The sequence below is a fragment of the Dipodomys merriami genome, unplaced genomic scaffold (genome assembly GCF_024711535.1).
Source record: "Dipodomys merriami isolate MVZ:Mamm:240054 unplaced genomic scaffold, mDipMer1.0.p SCAF_409, whole genome shotgun sequence".
In the NCBI taxonomy this organism is placed as follows: Eukaryota; Metazoa; Chordata; class Mammalia; order Rodentia; family Heteromyidae; genus Dipodomys; species Dipodomys merriami.
The window spans coordinates 908,802-930,128 of record NW_027205704.1 but is presented as its reverse complement, the minus strand read 5'-3'; the positions used below and the strand labels follow the sequence as shown (position 1 = coordinate 930,128).

General features: G+C 48.7%; 1 protein-coding gene across 6 annotated transcripts in view; it reads left to right on the top strand.

The window, feature by feature from the left end:
* The window catches only part of LOC138806855 (serine/threonine-protein kinase MARK2), a 72,685-nt gene that overhangs the window by 43,163 nt on the left and 8,195 nt on the right, over positions 1-21,327 (top strand). For 4 of the 6 annotated variants that reach the window (XM_069992271.1, XM_069992270.1, XM_069992268.1 and 1 more), the window contains exons 2-11: positions 13,484-13,663; positions 13,876-13,929; positions 17,465-17,513; positions 17,825-17,890; positions 17,976-18,046; positions 18,211-18,267; positions 19,200-19,436; positions 20,177-20,296; positions 20,406-20,505; positions 20,591-20,703. In XM_069992271.1, the coding sequence (XP_069848372.1) occupies positions 13,484-13,663; positions 13,876-13,929; positions 17,465-17,513; positions 17,825-17,890; positions 17,976-18,046; positions 18,211-18,267; positions 19,200-19,436; positions 20,177-20,296; positions 20,406-20,505; positions 20,591-20,703 (1,047 nt within the window). Of the gene's footprint in view, positions 1-6,709; positions 7,134-13,483; positions 13,664-13,875; positions 13,930-17,464; positions 17,514-17,824; positions 17,891-17,975; positions 18,047-18,210; positions 18,268-19,199; positions 19,437-20,176; positions 20,297-20,405; positions 20,506-20,590; positions 20,704-21,327 lie in introns of those variants that run through there. The other 2 variants (XM_069992269.1, XM_069992272.1) reach the window with 2 other exon arrangements.

The following is a 21,327-nucleotide window of genomic DNA, read 5'->3' as shown; positions in this document are numbered from 1 at the left end:
ATTTTCTTGTTCCCTGTGGGTAAGCAACTGCTTCAGATGGGCAGAAAGCACCTCTGCTCATGAGTGGGAGCAGCCCAGGGGACTTTGCTTCTGGAGAACAGCCAGTGGAATTTTAAAATCAGTTAAATGGAGCAGCTGCATTGCCGAATGCCTGGCCTAACAGGGACTGTTAAAAAGGCCAGGGTAGCCGGGTGCCAGTGGCTCACACCTGTAATCCTAGCTACTCAGGAGGCTGAGATCTAAGGATCACCGTTCAAAGCCGACCCGGGCAGGAAAGTCTGTGAGACTCTTATCTCCAGTAAACCACCAGAAAACCGCAAGTGGTGCTGTGGTTCAAGCGGTAGAGCACTCGCCTTGAGCTGAAGAGCTGAGGGGACAGCGCCCAGGCTCAGAGTTGAAGCCCTACAACAGACCAAAAAAAAAAAGGCCAGGGTGTCACTGATGGCCTTGGGTGGTTTCTGTTACTTTTTCTCCTGCTCATGCTCTGACCTCTGGCCATGGTGACTTCTAGGACAGCAAAGTTAGTCCCAGTGTTTTTTCTGACATTTCTTCTTCCTGGTTTGGCTTCCTCTTTGAACCTGGAGGAGAAGGGGCAGATGCACTGGAAAGAGGCACCTACTAGCTTCCAGCTCACTTGCTACTTATTTAGCCACAGAGTTACTGACTACTTTAAGAGTGCTATTAGGGGCAGGGCAGGAACAAAGGGTTAAGTTTGCACCCAGGTAGAAAGACTGTTGCATAAATTCCGTGTGTGTGTGTGTGTGTGTGTGTGTGTGTGTGTGTGTGTGTGTGTGTGTGTGTGTGTGTGTGTGTGTGTGTGTGTGTGTGTTGCATAAATTCCGTGTGTGTGTGTGTGTGTGTGTTGCATAAATTCCAAGTGTGTGTGTGTTTTAAAGATCTCATGCTTCTGTGTGTGTGTGTGTGTGTTGCATAAATTCCGTGTGTGTGTGTGTGTGTGTGTTGCATAAATTCCAAGTGTGTGTGTGTTTTAAAGATCTCATGCTTCTGTGTGTGTGTGTGTGTGTTGCATAAATTCCAAGTGTGTGTGTGTGTGTGTGTGTATGTGTGTGTGTGTGTGTGTGTGTGTGTGCGTGTTTTAAAGATCTCATGCTTCTTTGTTACTTTGTGTTGGCAAAAGCCCCAGGAGAAGACAGGAGATTCAGGGAGGAGATGGTTGTGCTGAGTGAGTCACTGAGCTCCCCACTGCTGCTGTTTTTAGTTCCTTTGCTTGGCTGTAACTGGAGACATTTTGGGGAGGGGGCAGGGTAGATATGTTGCTCACTGCAGAAAGACAAGAGGCAGGTAGGTATGAATGCATTTTTTGAGTACCCTAGGGTTAACAGGCACTAAAATCAGCACATTGGTTCAAGGAGGAAATACTACAGTAGAGGTCTGAGTGTGGCAGATGGTAAATAAATGTTTCCTGTGATCCTTATACAATCCATTGCCACTTCCCAAATCAGTAGCTTCTGGAATGGCTAGCTTGTGTTTCATTGTATTCACTCAGCAACACATGATGGGTTTTGTTTTGGTTGGTTGGTTTTTGCTTATTTTAGTTTTTTTCTTGGGGGGGGGGTGGATTTTTTTTTTGTACCAGCAGTAGAGCTTGAACTTAGGGCCTGGGCATTGTCTCTTAGCTTTTTAGTTCAAAACTAGCACTCTATTACTTGAGCCACGGGTCTACTTCTGACTTTTTGTCCTTTAATTAGAAATAAGCATCTTACGGACTTAGGTACTAGTGGTTCCCACCTATAATCCTCACCACTCAGGAGGCTAAGATCTGAGGGTCGCAGTTCAAAGCCAGATTGGGCAGGAAAGTCCAGAAGTGGAGCTGTGGCACAAGTAGTAGAGTGCTAGCTTTGAGGACAAAAGCTCAAGGATAGTGCCAAGGCCCTGAGTTCAAGCCCCAGGATTGGCACACACACAAAAAAGTTTCATGGACTTTTCTGCCTGAGCTGTCATCTAACTGTGATCCTCAGATCTCAGCCACTTAAGTAGCTAGGATTACAAGCTTGAGCTACCAGAACCCACCTGGCCACATGACAGGTTTTTTGTTTTGTTTTGATTTGTTGTTAGTATATGCTGGTCCTGGGGTCTGAACTCTGGGCCTGAGAGCTGTCCCTCAGCTCTTCTACCACTTGAGCCTCAGCCCCACTTCCGGCTTTTTCTACTTATGTGGTGCTGAGGAATTGAACCCAGGGCTTCATGCATGCAAGGCAAGCATTCTACCACTGAGCCACCTTCCCAGCCCCTGTCCTTGAGCTTTTGTACTTAAGGTTAGTGTTGTACCACTTTGAACCGTAGTGCTATTTCCAGCTTTTTGGTAGTTAATTGAACATAATAGTCTCACATACTTTCCTACCCAGGCTGGCTTTGAACTGTGATCCTTGGTCTTAGCCTCCTGAGTAGCTGGATTACAGGTGTAAACTATCAATGCCCAGTTTACTACATGACAGTTCTGTTGGCAAAGAATCGAAGGTATTGAAGATAGTGAGTGGGGACTGTCTTAGGAGAAGGCCTAGTGGTAGTCATAGGTAAGAGGGCTCCCCTTTGTGAGGAAGTAGGGGAAGGTGACTTGGATGTTGTCTGATGAGTTGTACCTTGACATGATTACATGATTTGTCAATGTAGGTCCCAAAGATGGTCAGTTGCAGGGCTTAAACTCAGGGCTCAGGCGCGTCCCTGAGCTTTTCCGCTCAAGGCTAGGCTCTACCACTTTGAGCTACAGAGCCGCTTTCTGGTTTTCTGATGCTGGTGGTTAATTGGAGATAAAAGTCTCATGGCCTTTCCTGCCCAGCCTGGCTTCAAACCTCAATCTCAGATCTCAGCCTCCTGAGAGGCTAGGATTACAGGTGTGAGCCACCAGTGCCCAGGCCCTAACACATGTTTTCATTTATGAATGTTTATTTGTTCATGACTTTACCAGATGCTGTTCTGGGCGTTGTTTTGGCCAAGAATAAAACAGATTGTAGTCCTCCTTTTGACAGATACTATTAATTTACCTGCTTGAAGGGCAACAAGTACCTTGAAAGAGGACAAATGGGTGTCCCAACAAGAAGTTTTGGTGGTATTTCCTCTGTCCTTGTCTAATCCCTTGGAGGTCAGGAGAGGGCAACTTTTAAGGATCAAAAAGCTGTACCTGTTGTATTCTGCAAGCATTTTAACATAAACTAGTTGGGTGTGGGCACCTACCATTGGGCACTAAGGACACTTAGATCTCTAGAAGATGAAGGAGTTAAGGTATAGGGACACAGAAGAAATAAATAATAAGAGTGGGTTGTGAGAGTTCTGAGAAGAGAGTAGCTGCTCCTAGCTAAGAACATGCCCAGATTTGAGAGGAATAGAGAGATGAGCACTCACTTCCCCGGATCACTGAAGAGAAAGCAGAAAGCGTTGTATGAGAGATGACCTGCAGTGTGTGTGCCTCTGCATGTCTCCTCCCCATTCTTTGTGGAAGCCAGCCTAGTGGAGTCAGGATCCCAACCCCAGGTCCAGCCACCATGCCACATCCAGCTTCCCAGTACATAACAGTGAGGCCGAGTCCAGAGAACATGCCCAAAACAAACTAGTAAGCAAAGAGAATGAGGTTAGATTGGGAGGAGGGCTCATTGGTATACATCCCCTCCCCACAGTCAGTCCTGTGAAGTGAGCCAAACCTTTATGCTGCAGGCTGCTTTCTGCCTCCCCCCACCACCCCCATCCCCAGAGCCTGGGCTGCTGGCAGGCTGGCTCTCCTGTGATATGGAGGAACTCACTGGTCTCCATGGTTACAGTAACCCACTGGTACGGGAGGAGCCAAATGAAGCGCAAGGCTGGCAATGTGAGCTTCCCCCAGCCCGTGGCACCATGTGGTACGGTATGTGGTATATCAGCTGTTAGTTGGGCCCTATCTAGAAAGAGTTAAGTTATTAATGAGAAGAGTGCAGGCAGGACCTGGCAGGACCACCTTCATCCTCCTTTGGGCTACATATCCAGCAGTTGTGCAGATGTCCTCCCACCCCCAGCCCCATGGCAAAGTGGCTTCATGTTAGGGAAAGGGTTCTCTTTGACTGACAGCCTAGTCATGGCAGGAATTGCCTTGTTCTCAAAGGAATACCACAGCTTAGGTACACTGGCACTTAGAGTTAAATTCCTGAAGATTACAACTCTCCTTCGCGTCCAGAGAAGCCTGTGAGTGGGAAACAAGTGGAGAGATTATAGAAATCATCATCAAGACAGCACTGAGCATCAAGCACTGTGACAGAGCATGCATGGATGCTTGTTCCCCTTTAATTTTCACTCTGACCCTTGAAATGGCTACTACAGCTGGTGTTCTCATGTTCCACATTGGAGGAGTCACATAATGTTGCTCAGGTTCAGTCAGCTAAGTAGCAGAGGTGTGCTTGCTCTAAGGCTCCAGAGCTCTGCCTGCTATCCTAGCCATCTTCTCTGCAGTTTCCCTTCTGAACCAGATCTCACTGAACTTTGCAACTGGCCCTGGTTATAGTCAGATGCTCCACAAAGCACCTCCCTCTTCCCTATTTGCTGGAGCAACAGCTAGAAACCAGGACCAGGGATTCTCAGCACTTGCAGTGACTCTGAAGACTGGAGGCTGATGAGTGCTATTGCTTTGTGGCTTCCAGACATGAAGACGGTAAACTATTCCTATCTCTCAGTCTTTGCTTTCTACTTTCCCAGGTAGGCTCTGGCTCCTGTGGCTTTAAGGGCCTGCAGGTTCCCTTCTCCTGCAGGGTGCTGCATTGCTGCAATGCTGGGCTGCATTGCTGGTCTCCTTGCCCTTAGGTGACGGTTGCAGCTTTGAGGGTAAAGGAGAGCAAACCACCTTGTTTATTTAAGTTGCAGGTTGTGCTGCTATCTTTCATCTGGGAGGCACTTCACTCTGGCTAGAAAACAGGGGACAGCCCTTTGTGCTTCTTCTACAGTGGAATATTAGGGGACTCTTGATATTCTCCATGTGAAACCATCCCGGTTAATTTTGGAGGCCCTCCTGCTGGTAAGCGCAGAGCGGTTTTCAAGTTCTCTCGTACCCAGAATGCTCCAGGTTTATTGACCTGTGGCAATTGAGAATGATGGTTGCTGAGGATCAAAAGATGTGAGGAAGGCTAGTAGATGAAGTGAGGGAGAGGTGGAGGAAAGGTTGAAGGACTGGCTTCAGCCCTATGACTGTACCTGAGTCCTCCCTAGCCTCCTCTCTATGAGGTCAGTGTTTGCTCCTTCCTCACTTTACAATATTCCATACTGACCCCACACACATTGGATTGAGGAAAGAATCCTGTCACCCTGGAAACTGGAAACAGCTATATAATCCTCAATCCTGTTCTGGCGTCTGAGTCTGCTAGTGAGTGAAGAGGCAGGTGTCCCAGGGGGCCTGAGTCCAGTATCCAGATAAACCGTGACTTTTTCTACTATGAAGGGGTAGAAAGTGTGACACCCCTCTGGCAATACTCACCTCTGGCCTCAGTGGAACAACTGCATTGTTCCTGTAAGCAGGTGACTTGCCTGAGCTTCTGTCTCCCCTCCTGCTATCTGTGTAGTAGAAGACTATTGAAAATAGTTAATTCACATCAAGAAAGGTTGAGGAATGCAGGGTGTGGTGGATCATGCCTATATTTCCAGCAGTGCTGGAGGTATAGTTAGTATCTGAGGTGGGGGGGCGGAGAATAGGAGGGGGCAGGACATGAGTCCCAATCCAAAAAATAACTAAAATACAAAAGGGGCATAGGGCAGTTTCTGTATTAGTGCTTGCCTAGCAAACAGGAAGTTCTAAAGTTCAAATTGAAGCTCCCACCACCCTCAGTAAAAGTAAGGTGCTGGGATGGGAAGGTGGCTCAGTGGTAGAGTGCTTGCCTAGCATGCATGAGGCCCTGAGTTCGATTCCTCAGCACCACATAAGCAGAAAAGAGCCAGAAGTGGCGCTGTGGCTCAAGTGCTAGAGAGCTGGCCTTGAGCTGAAGAGTTGAGGAACAGCGCCTAGGCCCAGAGTTCAGGCCCCACAACTGACAAAGAAAAAGAAAAGTCTGGGAACAGGACAAATGGGTCACTGGCTTAAAGTTGACTACAAACACTCATCACATGCCAGGACTTCAGTGCTTTGCAGGAGGGTGGGGTGAGGAAACTCTGGGCTCCCAGAGAAGCAGTATTATTTGGGGACAAGGTAGTGGGACCCTAAGACACACATTTTGGAGGACTGGTAAGGGCTTAAAAAGTGTGTTTGGGTTGTTACCAGGCATAAGCTAGGATTAAACATCTCATTCTCTTTAACAGTCATAAAAGCTCTTGTGCCTATAGACCTCCAAAGGACTTCTCAGGGTCCCCAAGCCCCCTGAAGTTATATCTAAAAAGTTGGTGCCTTAGCAGTAGACGTTTTTCTAAGGTTAAATGCTGTTTTTGTTAAAAACCACTATGGAGTTACTTGTACCCTCCCTGCTTTGGTCTCAAAGATGGTTTGCTGGCCTACAGCAAGGTCCACAGCAGGTCTTCTGAGCCATGTTTAAGGCCTTGTTAGAAGGATCTTCCCCTACCCTGGTCCTACCTGCCCCGGGTGAGATAAGAGCTTTATGATAGCCTGAGCTGGACTGAGTTTCCTCCTCACCCTCTCCAGCTGTTACCCAGCAGAGTACCTCAGGTGGGTGGGGCAGCCCACTTCCGGGGAGGGAAGGGGGGAGGGGAGGGGAGAAAAGGAAGTTGATCTAAACCCGCCTCTTTCTCTCTCTCTTCCTGCTCCCTCCTCTTCTACCCCTTTCTTCCCCTTACTTCAGGTGTACTGCTCTACAGTTTCATGCTTCTGTGACCACCAGGCTTCCTGTCCCTCGGGAAGTCTTGGTTGTCCCCCCCCCCCCCCCCCATTGCTCTCCTTGCCATCCACTGCCCCCCCCCCCCCTTGCTAGTGGTGGTTTCGGTTGCGACACAGCCCAGGTTCCCAGGCAGGAACCTCTCGGCCCGGCTGCTTTGCACCTTTTCACTGAGGAGGTGGTAGAAGGTGTCGCCTGCACCGGCTGAGTAAGGGTGGCTGGCTGAGCCGGCAGCCTCCGCCCTGGGCCTGGCCCTTCTCGGCCCCTGTACTTTGCCCTTGCTGCCTGACAGGTTCTGCTGAATGGAAGTCGCTGGTAGTCCTTGTCCCTTTCTCCAGCCGGGTATGTTTTCCTCTGGGACTGCCCTTTTCTTCTTTCCCTCCTCAAACACCAGATCTTTCAAGAATTGCTGAGCGCCCCAGGTACTAGTATGGGGTAGTGAAATTCACAGGAAGGGCAGTCCAGGGTCTAGGAGGCTTCAGCTAGGAAAAGAAAGCCGGAACCTAGAGCCCAGAGTCTTCGCTCAACTCTGATCTTCTGGGACAGGCGGAGGCCAAAGAGGCTGGCGGCAAACAAGCCTGGAGGGCTCTTAGGTGCTATGGGTGAGGACCCAGCTGGGTAAGTGCCCAAGGAATACTCTCTCTCGTTTACACTGCTGGCCTGGGATTACTCTGTCTGCCTGTCATCTGTCCCAGCCATGAGGAAACCTCAGGCTTCTGGAAGCCAGTCTGAATGCAGATCCCTAGAGCCCCCCTTCTGGAGGGGAGAACAGTTGGTAGAGCCTCCAGCATTCAGGGCTGGGGACTGTCTGTCTGAGTCAGCGCCAGGCCTCTCAGGGTGGAGGCTGTCTTCCGGGTGAGCTTGGCACTATGCCTAGGCCGGGTTCTGAGATCCCCAGGCTGAAGGGCTCAGACCCAGTAGATCCACACCTCTCCCTTTTCCCTTCCACACCCTGCCTTCTCTCCTGTCCTTTGCTTGTCCCTCAGCCTGCTTAGGAACCTCTGTGGCCTGCCATTTGGTTCAAATATGACCTAACAGCAGTATCCTTATTTTTCTTGAAAGCTGCTTTCACTGAGGGGACCTTGGGAGTCTGCCTGGAGTATGTTGTTGTACGCCTTCCTGTGAGCAGGAAGGCTGGAGGTGAAGAGAGAGCAGTGCCTTAGCCAGATCCTGTTTCTTTGGTCCAGAACAGTGGCCAGGCCTCTGAGCCTACCAGCCTGTTGGTTGAGTCTGAGGCCAACATGAATGGATGTGGTGTGCACCATAGAAGAGAAACACTGTCCCTGTAACAGCCACCCTGTAGTCTTACCTCTTCATCTTTCAGAGCAGCAAGGGGGACTTTAAGAGTGGCCTCCCCTGGGACCTTGGCTAAGAGGCATTGTCTGTGGGAGTCTCTCCCTTTCTGTACTTCCTTCTTTGTCTGTTCTTCCCAGTGGACTTCCAAACCCTGCCCTACATCTGTCCTGTGGAAAACATGAGACCTGGGAGTAAGAGAAAGACTGTATTTTGAGTCTGAGGAGTTGGATAGCACAGTCCTGAAAAGGGAGTTGGTGGCTCTGGAACAGGTAATCAAAGAGCAGAAGCCAGGGCTCGCTGCTTTCCAGGGCCCTGAACAAACAACACCTCCTCTCTCTCTGCTGGGCACTCAGGTTGGGACCAGCCCTCACAGCCAGGGTGGCTGAGTCCCCTTCACCCTTGCAAAGATTGTAGAGGCTGAGGCCTGGCAGGAGCCAGTAGGAGGCTTAGCCTGAACCCTTGTCCCTGCAGTTGGCTCAGCTAAGATGCAGGAGCTTGTTGACTACCGGACTTTCTAGTTTAATGGACTGTAGCATTTAAAGACGTAATTATTGCCCATCTCTCTCTGTGCTGATACTAGGTGTTGAACTCTGGGACTGTGTGCTGTTCCTGAGCTTTTTTTTGCTCAGGGCTAGCATTTTAGTGCTAGCCACTTGAGCCATAGCTCCACTTTATAGGCTTTTCCGTGGTTAATTGGAGGTAAGAGTCTCACAGGCCAGGCAATGGTGGCTCAGGGCTGTAATCCTACCTACTTAGGGTAGGATTACAGGGGGGCTGAGATCTGAGAATTGTATTTGAAGCCAGCCTGGGCAGGAAAGACCATGAGACTGTTATCTCCAGTTAACCAGAACAGTGGCCAAGATACTCGAGTGCCTCTCAAGTGGTAGAGTGCTAGCCTTGAGCAAAAGAGCACAGGGACAGCACCCAGGTCCTGAGTTCAAGCCCCATGAGTGACCAAAAACAAAATAAAATAGAAGTCTCACAAACTTTCCTGCCAGGGCTGACTTCTAGCCTTGATTCTCAGATTCAGCTAGGATTACAGGCATGAACCATTGGTATCTGGCTTGATTACTCTTTATTGAATGTTGGATAAAGCATTTTCTTTGTATTCTCTCCTATACCTATGAGAAGTAGTCACTTTACATATGAGGAACCTAAAGCTAGTAGTTGGGAGCCAAGTCATAAATCTCTTTCTGTGAACCAGGAACCTTCTTGAACACTCCACACAAGTCATCTATAGGGTGGTTATTCCCCCTACCCCACTTCCATCTGAAGGAAGATATTGATAATAATAGCATTAATATGAGCTAAGTGGCAGGATTTGAGCTCTGGCAGTTTGTCTCTGGTGTCTACACGTCTAATACTAATAAGGAAGACGATGATTGTTAAGTCCCACTTATGGCTGCTTGATGCTCCTTTTTTTTTCTTCTTATTTTTTTTTATCTTGGATTTCCCTGATTTTTCTCCAAGATGGCTTTTGTGGCATTAGGGGGACAGGTTCAGTCTTCTAATTCTTTTTTTTTTTTTTAATTGTAAAGATACTGAACAGAGGGGTTACAATAACATGAGCAATGTAATGAGTCCATTTCCTATCGAACATTGTTACCCCCTTCTTTGTTGTTTCGCTACCATCCCTTTCCCCTTACCTTCCCAACTCCGTGATGCTGCTTGATTCTCCTTGAAGTCCAGCATGCAGCCACTGGCAGGAAATAGCATCCTGCTATATCTCATTGGATCAGCCTCTGGATGGCTAGACACAGCAAGAGGGATGGGCTATGGCACTCTCAGATTGAGCTTCAGAGAGGCAAAGGGCCCAAACTCCCAGGTGGATGCTAAATCCCTGTTCCAGGTTTTCAGGACTTGGACTTTGCCAAGCTCCAGCCACCTTTGGATTGTACCCTCAGAAAAGGACTCTGTCAAGAATATTAGCAGAGGGGCTGGGAAGGTGGCTCAGTGGTAGAGTGCTTGTCTTGCATGCATGAAGCCCTGGGTTCAATTCCTCAGCACCACATAAGCAGAAAAAGCCGGAAGTGGTGCTGTAGCTCAAGTGGTCGAGCGCCAGCCTTGAGCTGAAGAGCTGAGGGACAGCACCCAGGCCCAGAGTTCAGGCCCATGACTGACAAAAAAAAAAAAGAAAGAAAAGAAAGAAAAAAGAATATTAGCAGACTCATCAGCTACCAAAGAAAGGGATTAGGGTATAACTCAGTGGTAGAGTGCCTGTCTAGCAAGCTCAGCGCTCCCTGAGTTCAAACCCCCAGTACCACCAAAAGAAAAGAAAGGAGGAAGGGATTACTATGAAAACTTCCCTGGCTATCTTTCATGAGAGTCAGAGCAGAGGGAAGGATTCTCTTGTCCTAGGCTCCTGGGAGAGTGTCAGCTTGTCAGGAAGGAGGATGGTGCTAATAAGAGGTAGAGGCCAGGCCTTCAGGACCTGTGGATAGGCTTAGAGAGCCTTCAGGAAGCCAGTCCACCTGAAACACCAAGAGTTGTGAGCCCTTGAGTTCCCTTGAGAAGAGCAGGTATTTGAAAATCTAAGTGTCTAACAAACGCTGGGTGAGGACTGGCCAGGGTTAGGTGAGCTGCAGGATGTGTGGAGAAAAAGGGCCAGAGAACTCTGCAGCTGATGTGAACAGAGTCGTGTTGGGGAGGCGGGGGGTGGGGGGGGAGAGGTTGGGGATGAGGGACAGTGGAAACTTATAGTGGAGAAACTAATCTGGCATCTATAGGGTCTTTTGCCTCCAAGGGACTTTTGGAAAACTATAGTAACTGTGCAGAAGCCCTCCGTGGACACATCAGGGAAGAGAAAATCAGAATCAGCCTACTTGTTTCTGTTTAAGGAGCATATGTGGAACCCACAGACGCTCACCAAGGGACCCTGGACAGTTCCTTGGGTTGTAGCAAGTCATGCTTTTTTGTCTGTGGTTTTGAGGTCTTCCCTTGGAGTCAGGAGGGGCCTTGAAAGGAAGAATCCTGACTCACATGCCTCTGGTTGCCCTGCTGTTCAAACTGTCTCCCTCAAAGTTTCCAGGGCAGCTTTAGATGATTCTGGGATGGGGCGTTGGCACCAGCTTAGTCTTAGTGTGCTGCAGCAGTGGGTTTGAAATGGCAGTTAGACAACTCCATCTTTGAAGTTCTGCTGACTTTTATTAGAGTTGTGTATCTTTCACCCTATTGATTCAGAAAATTTTCATTACTCTGAGAAGAAACCACATTTGTTGAGTTGAAATTTCTTTGTACAGATCCTTTTTTTTTTTTTTTTTTTGCTAGTCCTGGGGCTTGAACTCAGGGCTTAGGTTCTGTCCCTGAGCCTTTCTCTGCTTAAGGCTACCACTTGAACCACACTGATACTTTCAGCTTTTCTGAGTTTCACAGACTTTCCTGCCTGGGCTAGCTTCAAACTGTGATCCTTAGATCTCAGCCTCCTGAGTAGCCAGGATTATAGGCGTGAGCCACCAGCACCCAGCTACTTAAAGATTCTCCTACAAGGGCTGGAAAGGTGGCTCAGTGGTAGAGTGCTTGCCTTGCATGCATGAGGCCCTGGGTTCGATTCCTCAGCACCACATAAGCAGAAAAAAAAAGCCAGAAGTGACGCTGTGGCTCAAGAGGTAGAGTGCTAGCCTTGAGCTAAAGAGCTGAGGGACAGCACCCAGGCCCAGAGTTCAGGCCCTACAACTGGACCCCCCCCCCCAAAAAAAAAAAAAAGATTCTCCTACAAGTCCCCCTCCTCAGCCTGAGATAGTCACTAACCTATATTCTGTCTACAGATATGTCTTTCTAGACATTTAAACAAGTGAATCATACAACACATGCTCCTTTGTGACCAACTCTATTCACTTGATGTCTTCAGAATTGTCCCATGTTGTAGCATGTCAGTTCTCCACCCCACCCACCCATCACCAACCCCATCCCCCACCCCTTCGGTCATGGGGCTTGGGCCTGGGTACTGTCCATGAGCTCTGAAGCGCAAAGCAAGTGTTGTACCACTCAAGTCACAGCACCGCTTCCAGGTTTCTGGTGGTTCATTGGAGATAAGAGTCTCACAGATGGGCTGGGAAGATGGCTCAGTGGTAGTAGTGCTTGCCTTGCATGCCTGAGGCCCTGGGTTCGATTCCTCAGCACCACATAAGAAAAAAGCCGGAGGTGGCGCTGTGGCTCAAGTGGTAGAGCGCTAGCCTTGAGCTGAAGAGCTGAGGGACAGCGCCCAGGCCCAGAGTTCAGGCCCTACTACTGGACCCAAAAAAAAAAGAGTCTCACAGATTTTCCTGTCCAGATTGGCTTTGAAATGTGATCCTCAGATCTCAGTCTCCTGAATAGCTAGGATTACAGGTGTGAGCCACCAGCGCCCAGCTGCATGTGTTAGGTCTTGAACCCAGGACCTCATGAACATTAGGCTAGCACTATACCTAACTATAAATTGACCTTGAACTTGAGACTCTGCTGTCTCTACCTCCTAAATAGGCTTATAGACATGTACCACCATACCTGGCTTTATTTCTCTCTATAGCCAACTAATATTCTATTATATGGGTGTGCCTCCTTGTTAGTTGGTGAACTTTTTTTTTTTTTTTTTGGCTATTATGGATTATGCTGCCATGAACATTAGTGGACACAACTTTGTAAAGACATGGGTCCTCATTCCTCTTGGGAATAGATCTAGGAATGGAATTGCTGGGTCACATAGTCCCTATGTTTAGCACTGTGAGGAACGTGCAAGTCTTCTAGCCATGTTTTCATCTGAACACATGCTTTTTAACTTCTGTTAATATGCCTGTTCAGAGCCAGTCGTAACTCCTGGGTCCTCCCAGCCTTGTGTGTGTAAGGAGAGCAGAGCAGGATAGACTGCTACCTCACCTCAGACCCAGTCATTTAGTTCATTTGTTGTACAAGGATTCTTTGAACACTGACCATAGTTCAGTCTCTAGATGCAGAAATGAGTAAGTCAATAAAGGACACATACTGGCCTCCATGGGCTTTCGCTCTCACTGGGAGTCACAGCAGATTCATAGTGGTAAATAGTACAGATGAATGCAGTGGATTGTGTGGCAGTGAGGTTCTGACTGTGCTGCTCCTGCAATCCTCACAGTGTAAACATGAGGATGTAGGAGATTGGATCTCCCAGCGGAGGCAGAGGAGCCCTGTACCCCAGGGATGGACTGGCTCTGGTCCTGAGTTCTTGACACTGGATTTGATCTGTGCTCCATTGCAGTAAAGACGGCCGTGTCCTCCCTGTTCCTTTTTGTTCTACCTACTGTACACTTGCTTGCATGCTTACCAGATTCATGGAGACGGCCTCTACATCTCTACCCTCTTAACAGTATTTGCAGAGAGCTGAGGGCAGGGGCTGAGGGGACTGGAAGGAAGGGCAGCATGTAAGGGTCTCTGTTTCCATCCTGCAGCCCACCTTGGGACACCTTGATTCCAAGCCCAGCAGTAAGTCCAACATGCTGCGGGGCCGCAACTCAGCCACTTCTGCTGACGAGCAGCCCCATATTGGCAACTACCGGCTCCTTAAGACCATTGGCAAGGGTAACTTTGCCAAGGTGAAGTTGGCCCGGCACATCCTGACTGGGAAAGAGGTGAGCACTGGGGTTGGGATGGCAGCAGCTCCCATCCTCTGGGCACTCCAGTAGATAGTGGTGGCACTCTGCAGCCAGCCTCTTCCGTGTGAGCAGAACGCAGAGCAGACAGGGATGCTGAGAGCCACGAGGTAAAAAGCATGAAATGGAGTCAGATCCTCAATTTAGCTCAGTCGTAGATTGTGATCTTGGGACTTTTGTCTTATGTTCAGGTAGCTGTGAAGATTATTGACAAGACTCAACTGAACTCCTCCAGCCTTCAGAAAGTAAGTGTCCTGTACTCTTGTCCCTTTCCAATCCTCCCCCAGCTCATTAATATACTGACTCTAAACCTGACCCTAAAATCTCTGGCCAGTGCATGGTTCTACCACTCCTACTCTGTGCTGTGCTCCCTCCAGGGCTTTAGTTGGGGTCCCCTGTGATGCCTCCACCTGGGTGGGCCTCCTGGCCATAGGCACCACTCTTCTGAAGTTCCTGCCCCTTCCCAGCCACTTGGCCTACCTGTCTGACCTACTTCCTGTATCTTGTTATCATCTGGCCTGTGGCCAGCCCTGTGCAGAAACCATGTTCTTAGCATTACTAGAAACACTGGCAACTACTCCAAGATGTGCAGTGATCAGGGGACTAGTTCTACAGGTACAGGGATGAGGAGCAAGGGAACTTGCCACTGGATTTTATGCCAGCTCCATCTTGGAGAACAGGTATGGAGGACTGCAGTTTTTAGAAGCTGAACTCCAGTTCTAAGTCTCTAACAAAGTGTTTAGATTAAGGATAGATAATCCCGGGCTGGGAAGGTGGCTCAGTGGTAGAGCGCTTGCCTTGCATGCTCAAGGCCCTGGGTTCGATTGCTCAGCACCACATAAGCAAAAAGAAAAAAGCTGGAAGTGGCGCTGTGGCTCAAGTGGTAGAGCGCTAGCCTTGAGCTGAAGAGCTGAGGGACAGTGCCCAAGCCCAGAGTTCAGGCCCCACGACCAGAAAAATAAAAAAAAAAAAAAATTAAAAAAATTAAAAAAAAATTTAAAAAAAGGATAGATAATCCCACTTTTCCTTCTCATTCCTTCTCATTTGGCTAGATATCACAAAATCATTTGCATGTGGTTTCTGCTAGGTGAGGTTGAACCCTCAGGCAGGAACTATTAACAGAGTGATAGGAACAAAAAAGAAGAGAAGTTTGGGCACGGGTGGCTCATGCCTGTAATCCTGTAATCCTCATGCCTTAGAAGGTGAAGACCTGGAAGATTGTGGTTCAGAGCCAGCCAGGACAAAAAAGTCCATAAGATGAAGAGGCGGTTGGGGGGGAGGGAACGTGGGAGAAAAATGAGGGAAGGGGTAACAAGTTTGACAAGGAATGTACTCACTACCTTGCTTATATAACTGTAATCCCTCTGTACATCACCTTGACAAAAAAAAAAAAATCACAAGATTACATTTCCAATTAACCAGCAAAAAGCCAGCTGGAGGCATGACTTAAGTGTCTGGCCAAGCAAGCCATGCAAGCTCAAGGCCTGAGGCTCTGAGTTCAAGCCCCCGTACCAGAAAGAAGAACAAAAGGGAGAGAGGGAGACCTTCAATTGCAGCAGGAAGCCTCCTTGCTGGTGACCATTAGTTGTAGAACTGAAGCTGTTAACTCCATCTCCTATCTCCCCATCCCGGGCTTCAGTTAAGGGAAGAAGGATGCTGCTTCTTGGCTCTAAATGAGGTCTCATCCTCCTGAGTACTAGGATTACAGGCATGAGCCACCAGTACTCAGCTAGAATTATCTTTTTTCTTGGTTGTAGGGCTTGAGCTCTGGGCTTGGGTGCTGTCCTTGAGCTCTTCAGCTCAAGGTGAGCGCTCTACCACTTGAGCCACAGCATCACTTCCGGAATTGGAGATAAGAGTTTCATGGACTTTCCTGCCTAGGCTGGTTTTGAATTGATCCTCAGATCTCAGCCTCCTGAGTAGCTAGGATTACAGGCGTGAGCCACCAGCGCTCAGCTCAGCTGGAATTTTTAATTTCTTTATCACTTTGTGGTCAATGACTGAATGAATGGGCCCGACTCCACACAGTACCACAGTATAGTGGTGAGAGAAGACTGAGAAGGAGGGGCTGAGGTTATGGGAGGAGGTGCTCCCAGAGTTAGAGCACATGGAGTGAATTCCCCTGATGTGCTGACAGCTAGAGCCACCGTGTTCCCGCAGGGGTCTACTTCCAAGGAACTATTGCTGCCGCCATAAAGGCTTTTGTGCTAGGAGTTTCCAGGAAGGGACAGAGGCTCCCATCTGGCAAAGTGAAGCCAACGTGGGGCAGGCCATTAGTTCTTGGTATATTATAGCCTGTCATTATGTTTATCACCGGGGTCAGCCAAGCCATCTTGTTCCTATTTCCTCCCTCTGATTTCTCCCTTCTTTTCTCTGACTAAGCTATACCTATACCAGACATACAGCCATTTTAAACCTCTAAACAAACTTATTAGTAGAACCAGTCTGACTGGCCAATCTCAGTTTACATTGACCCTAGAATGGTTCATAAAGAACAAGCGTCGATGACTCTGGTCCTTTAGGGTTCTAGGCAAGCCTGGGAAGCTCTAGGCCCTTTGGAATGCTCTTCTAGACCAAGTGGTGCCCACTTGGCAGAACCTTGATCCCTGACTCTGGCCTGATTTTAGTGTTGTTCCCCATTACTCTTCCTGAGCTAGAAGCCTGGAAATATTGCTTCTTCAGTCAAAGTAACTATTGAGCCAAGAAATGAAGCACCAAAAACCTAGATCCTAAGAAAAGGAGCTAAGGTCCAAATTGGGTCAATAGATTGGAAAGCCAGTTATTTTTCTTTTCCAATTCATAAAAACTCTTGTATATCATCAAAAGTTTGGGGACATTCACTTTATATCTTGTATTTTGGATTTGATCTCGAGAAAATCCCTCCTCTCCTACCACAAAAATAAATAAATAAATAATTATAAAGCAAAATAAATAAGACCAAATACCCAGTTCTGTTCTGTTGGATTTTTTTTTAGCATTTTTATTAGCATAAATTAGTTGTACAAGGGAGGCTATATTTTGACATGTCATAGATGTGTCCAGTGTGCCCTGATTAGACGCCCCCTTCCCTTACTCTCCCTCCTACCTTTTCCCCCCGAACTGCTCTTTGTGCATGTGGTGAGGCCTGTAAGTTAAAAACCCTCACCTTCAGTTTTCTGGCCCCCGCAAGGGGGAAGGAGTTCATTTCTGTCATCTTTCTTTATGGAAATGTATGGTTTGCAGCCCCTGATTTTGTTTCACAAAGAGAGCGTGAGTGTGTGGAGGTGGATTTGATTAAAATTGGCATCAGCTATATATAGGAGTGGCTTCTTCTGTCACCACCTCGAAGCCCAGGAGAAAAGAGCCCTACCCTAGCGCAGGCCCTCTAACTTCTATGGGTCAGAAAGCAATGTGCGCCCATCCTGTCCCAAGCCAGATGGAGCATGTTTGGTCACTGCCCTGGGGAAGGAGAATATTCACAGATAGGTAGCTCCCTTTCCCCACTGCTGTTTTGAGGCTAGATTTGGATGGTGTAGACCAGGGCATGGCTGGCAGCCTGGATAGCAAGTCAACAGAGCCAGATCTACTCCAGCAACCCTTTCCGCTCTCCTCCCCTTCCCTCCCTCCCAGCCATGAGAGGGCGATGGTGAGCTGGCCCACTGCCTCTCTCCTCCCTACCTGGTTTTGGTTTTCCTATCTTTTTGTTTTTTGGGGCAAATGTCCCAACAGGGGTTTGGTTTGAAAGGACCTAACAATGGGACCATGTTGAACAAGCCTGACCCTGTGTGTTTTCTTTCGCAGCTCTTCCGTGAAGTGAGAATAATGAAGGTTTTGAATCATCCCAACATAGGTGAGAACAGTTGCTACCCCTTTTTTTCCTCCCCCATAGCAAGTCTCCATTTACTTCTTTCCTGGGGCCTTGACTTTCGGAGTTTGTATCAAGGAGGATGCCAAGGATACCTGTGGACAGGCCCAGCTTAAAGTCCAGCTCTACCCATACTATCCTAGTTTGGCTTGTACAAGAGGAGCTTGTCCTGGAGAGAGGAGGTAGTAAAAATGGGACCACAGCTCCCTAGCCTACCTACCTCCTGATAACACTGGGTGACACAAGTGACCTTGTTCCTGTCTGGAGTCTTAAGTTAGGCCTTTTCTCTTTTTCAGTTAAGTTATTTGAAGTCATCGAGACTGAGAAGACACTCTACCTTGTCATGGAGTATGCCAGTGGAGGTAGGTGGAGACCTGCCTCTTCCTGTTGCATCCCGCCTCTCCTAGCCCCAGCCAGCTCTCACTGCGCTCCAACCATCTCTTGCAGGAGAGGTATTTGATTACCTAGTAGCTCATGGCCGGATGAAAGAAAAAGAGGCTCGAGCCAAATTCCGTCAGGTGGGTGTGCCCATCTCCCGTGGCTCCAGGCGGAGCCTTAGGGAGGGTATTTGGAGCTCTGCTTTTCTGTGGTTAACTTAGAACCAGGTCATGGGTCACACAGCTCCAGCCCATATGTCCTCCCCTCAAGTGTCCCAGCACTAACCCTTCTTCCTTCCTTTCAGATAGTGTCTGCTGTACAGTACTGTCACCAGAAGTTTATCGTTCATAGAGACCTAAAGGTGAGGCATGTTCTTACCTCTTGTGCCTTGGGTAAGACTGAGTGCTCTCTCCTCGGCCTCCTTGATGGAGCCCTAAATTTAGGTAACTCCAGCCTTTGGCCTTTTCAAGATGACCAGGGTCGCCGGGCGCTGGTGGCTCACGCCTGTAATCCTAGCTACTCAGGAGGCTGAGATCTGAGGATCACGGTTCAAAGCCAGCCCGGGCAGGAGAGACCATGAGACTCCTATCTCCAGTAAACCACCAGAAAACCGGAAGTGGCGCTGTAGCTCTAGTGGTAGAGCGCTCGCCTTGAGCTGAAGAGCTGAGGGACAGTGCCCAGGCCCAGAGTTCAAGCTCCACGACCGACAAAAAAAAAAAATGACCAGGGACCCCTAGGAATGCTTCTGATAGAGGCCTTATGCCCAGCCCCAGTCCCACCAAAGGGCTCTGCCTTTCTATAACGCTGGGCGTGGCATGAGCACTCCACCATTTCCTGGTCCTGGTCCCTTCGGGTGGCCTAATGGCCAGCCAAAGAAACAATTTGAGTGTGCTTCAGCTGTGTCACAGCTGCTTTGAAGGCTCAGGGAACACCCCATCTCTGTAACCAAGGTACTTGAGTTAGAAATTACCTATGAGTCTCCCAGCCACTAAGTCCTCAAAGACATGACTGTAAAACCGGGGCCTGACCCTATAGCTTTGCACAGCTCCCAGGGTCTGTGGACCTGCAAATCTCAGCTTTCCTGTGCCTCCTGTATGAGGGGTAGCCTGCATGCCTCTGGCTCCACTTGTTCATGCTGATTGAAAACCCGGCCCGGAGTGGAGCAAAGTTCTGAGACTCACGATGGCTTACCATTAGTTCTCCCATCCCCTTCAGCTCCTGCCTGCCTGCCTGCCCACCCGTACCTATGAGTGGTCCACTTGAGGCCCTGATATTTTCCATCTTGTCTCCCAGGCAGAAAACCTTCTCTTGGATGCTGATATGAACATCAAGATTGCAGACTTTGGCTTTAGCAATGAGTTCACTTTTGGGAACAAGCTGGATACCTTCTGTGGTAGTCCCCCTTATGCTGCCCCAGAACTCTTCCAGGGCAAAAAGTATGATGGCCCCGAGGTAGATGTGTGGAGCCTGGGAGTCATCCTCTATACACTGGTCAGCGGATCCCTGCCTTTTGATGGACAGAACCTCAAGGTGGAGTGAAATGCAGGCTTAGATTGTTTTACTACTTCTCCATTTCTGCTCTTCCTCTGGTCTTAGGTCTATCCTGTCTACATTTTTCTTAAGCCCTTCAGAGAAGGGCCTGCTGGAGCAGCCCTGCCTAGTGTGATGATGCATACCTAGAATCCCAGCACTTGAAATGCTGAGGTAGGATGAGCAGGCTGGAAGATAGCCTTGGCCTTCCATATGTAGGAATTAATACCTCACTTCTCAATTCCTATATGAAAAGATAGGATAAATTGTATGTGAGAGAGCCAGGCACTGGTCCTTATCAATAAGCCTTGCTACAGAGAAGGCTGATATCTGAGGATCAAATTTGGAATCACCCTGGGCAGACAAATCCTCAAAATTCTTATCTCTATTAAACCAACCCAGAGCCAGAACTGAGGACATGGCCTAAGTTGTAGAGCACCAGCCATGAGCGACAATGCAGAGTGAGAGTATGAAGCTATAGATTCAAGCCCAGTACCAGCACACACACGCACACACATTCACACAATTGTGTACGTGTTCATCCCTGGCCCTCTGGCCTCCGCAGGGCCCCTGGCTGGTCAAGTGACAGTACAAGGTGTATGATTTCCCTTCCCTTCTGGTGAATTGCTTTAACAGGCTTTCTTCTTTCCACTGGGCTTCATTTCTGTCTTCTTAGCCAGTCTTTACCTCTCAGGAGCGTGGATATCATCCTTGGGGTGATTTAAACTTTCTAACCATAGGAGCTACGGGAGCGAGTTCTAAGGGGAAAATATCGGATCCCATTCTACATGTCCACGGACTGTGAAAACCTGCTTAAGAAATTTCTCATTCTTAATCCCAGCAAGAGAGGCACTTTAGAGGTGAGCTGCCTGAAGCCCAGATAGCCAGAGGTCCTGGAATCTCCATGAGAACTGCAAGCTGAGTTTCCTCTCACTCTGCCCTTTTATTTTCCCTTCCCTTGATCCCCAGCAAATCATGAAAGATCGGTGGATGAATGTGGGGCATGAAGATGATGAACTGAAGCCTTATGTGGAGCCACTTCCTGACTACAAAGACCCTCGGCGGACAGGTAAGGCTGTGCTGGCTGGAAGCTTGAGCCTATCCAAGATGTAAGTCCAGCTGAAACTGTGTTGTTTCCTCTTCCCCTCCCTCAGAGTTAATGGTGTCTATGGGTTACACACGGGAAGAGATCCAGGACTCCCTGGTGGGCCAGAGGTACAACGAGGTGATGGCCACCTATCTGCTCCTGGGCTACAAGAGCTCCGAGGTGCGTGCTCCCTATCCCCATGCGCTCGCCTGGCCACCATCACTGTAGGTAGCACCCAGCCATTAGTGCCAGCTGTGGACAGAAGCGCATTTCCAAGTAGGTCTCACTTCTGCTGACCAGAGTGAAGCCTTGGCCTTGATGTCTGAGGCCTTTTGCTGGTCTTCCTCAGTGAACAAGTAAGAAAGGTGGAGGGGAGGAGGGGATCCTGAGCCTGAGGCCAGGCTCCATGGGGGCGAGGTGAGCTAGCTAGCTCTGTGCCCATTAGAACAAGCCAAGGTCATCTGGCTTGTGTTATATGTAGGTTTAGTTGTCTTGGTATCTGTGTCTAGAGGTCTGTATCTGTGTCTGTCTTGGAAGCTTTGCTCTGTGCTGATACAGCAGCTTCTTCCTAGTGTTTTTGTCTGGATGTTTCCGTGTATGTGTATCTGGCCTGGCTGTGGGTCTGAGGCTCTCTGGTTGGGTTTGGGTCATCATTTGAGTACCCATATACATTCACATCCTTCCCCGATCCCCCTGGGTCAAGGCAGCAGGGTCCACCGGGTTATCACTTCAGTCTATTTAAGAGGTGTCTAGTGGTAATTGGCATAGGTCCAGATTTCTTGTGGGGACGGAGTAAGGTAGTAG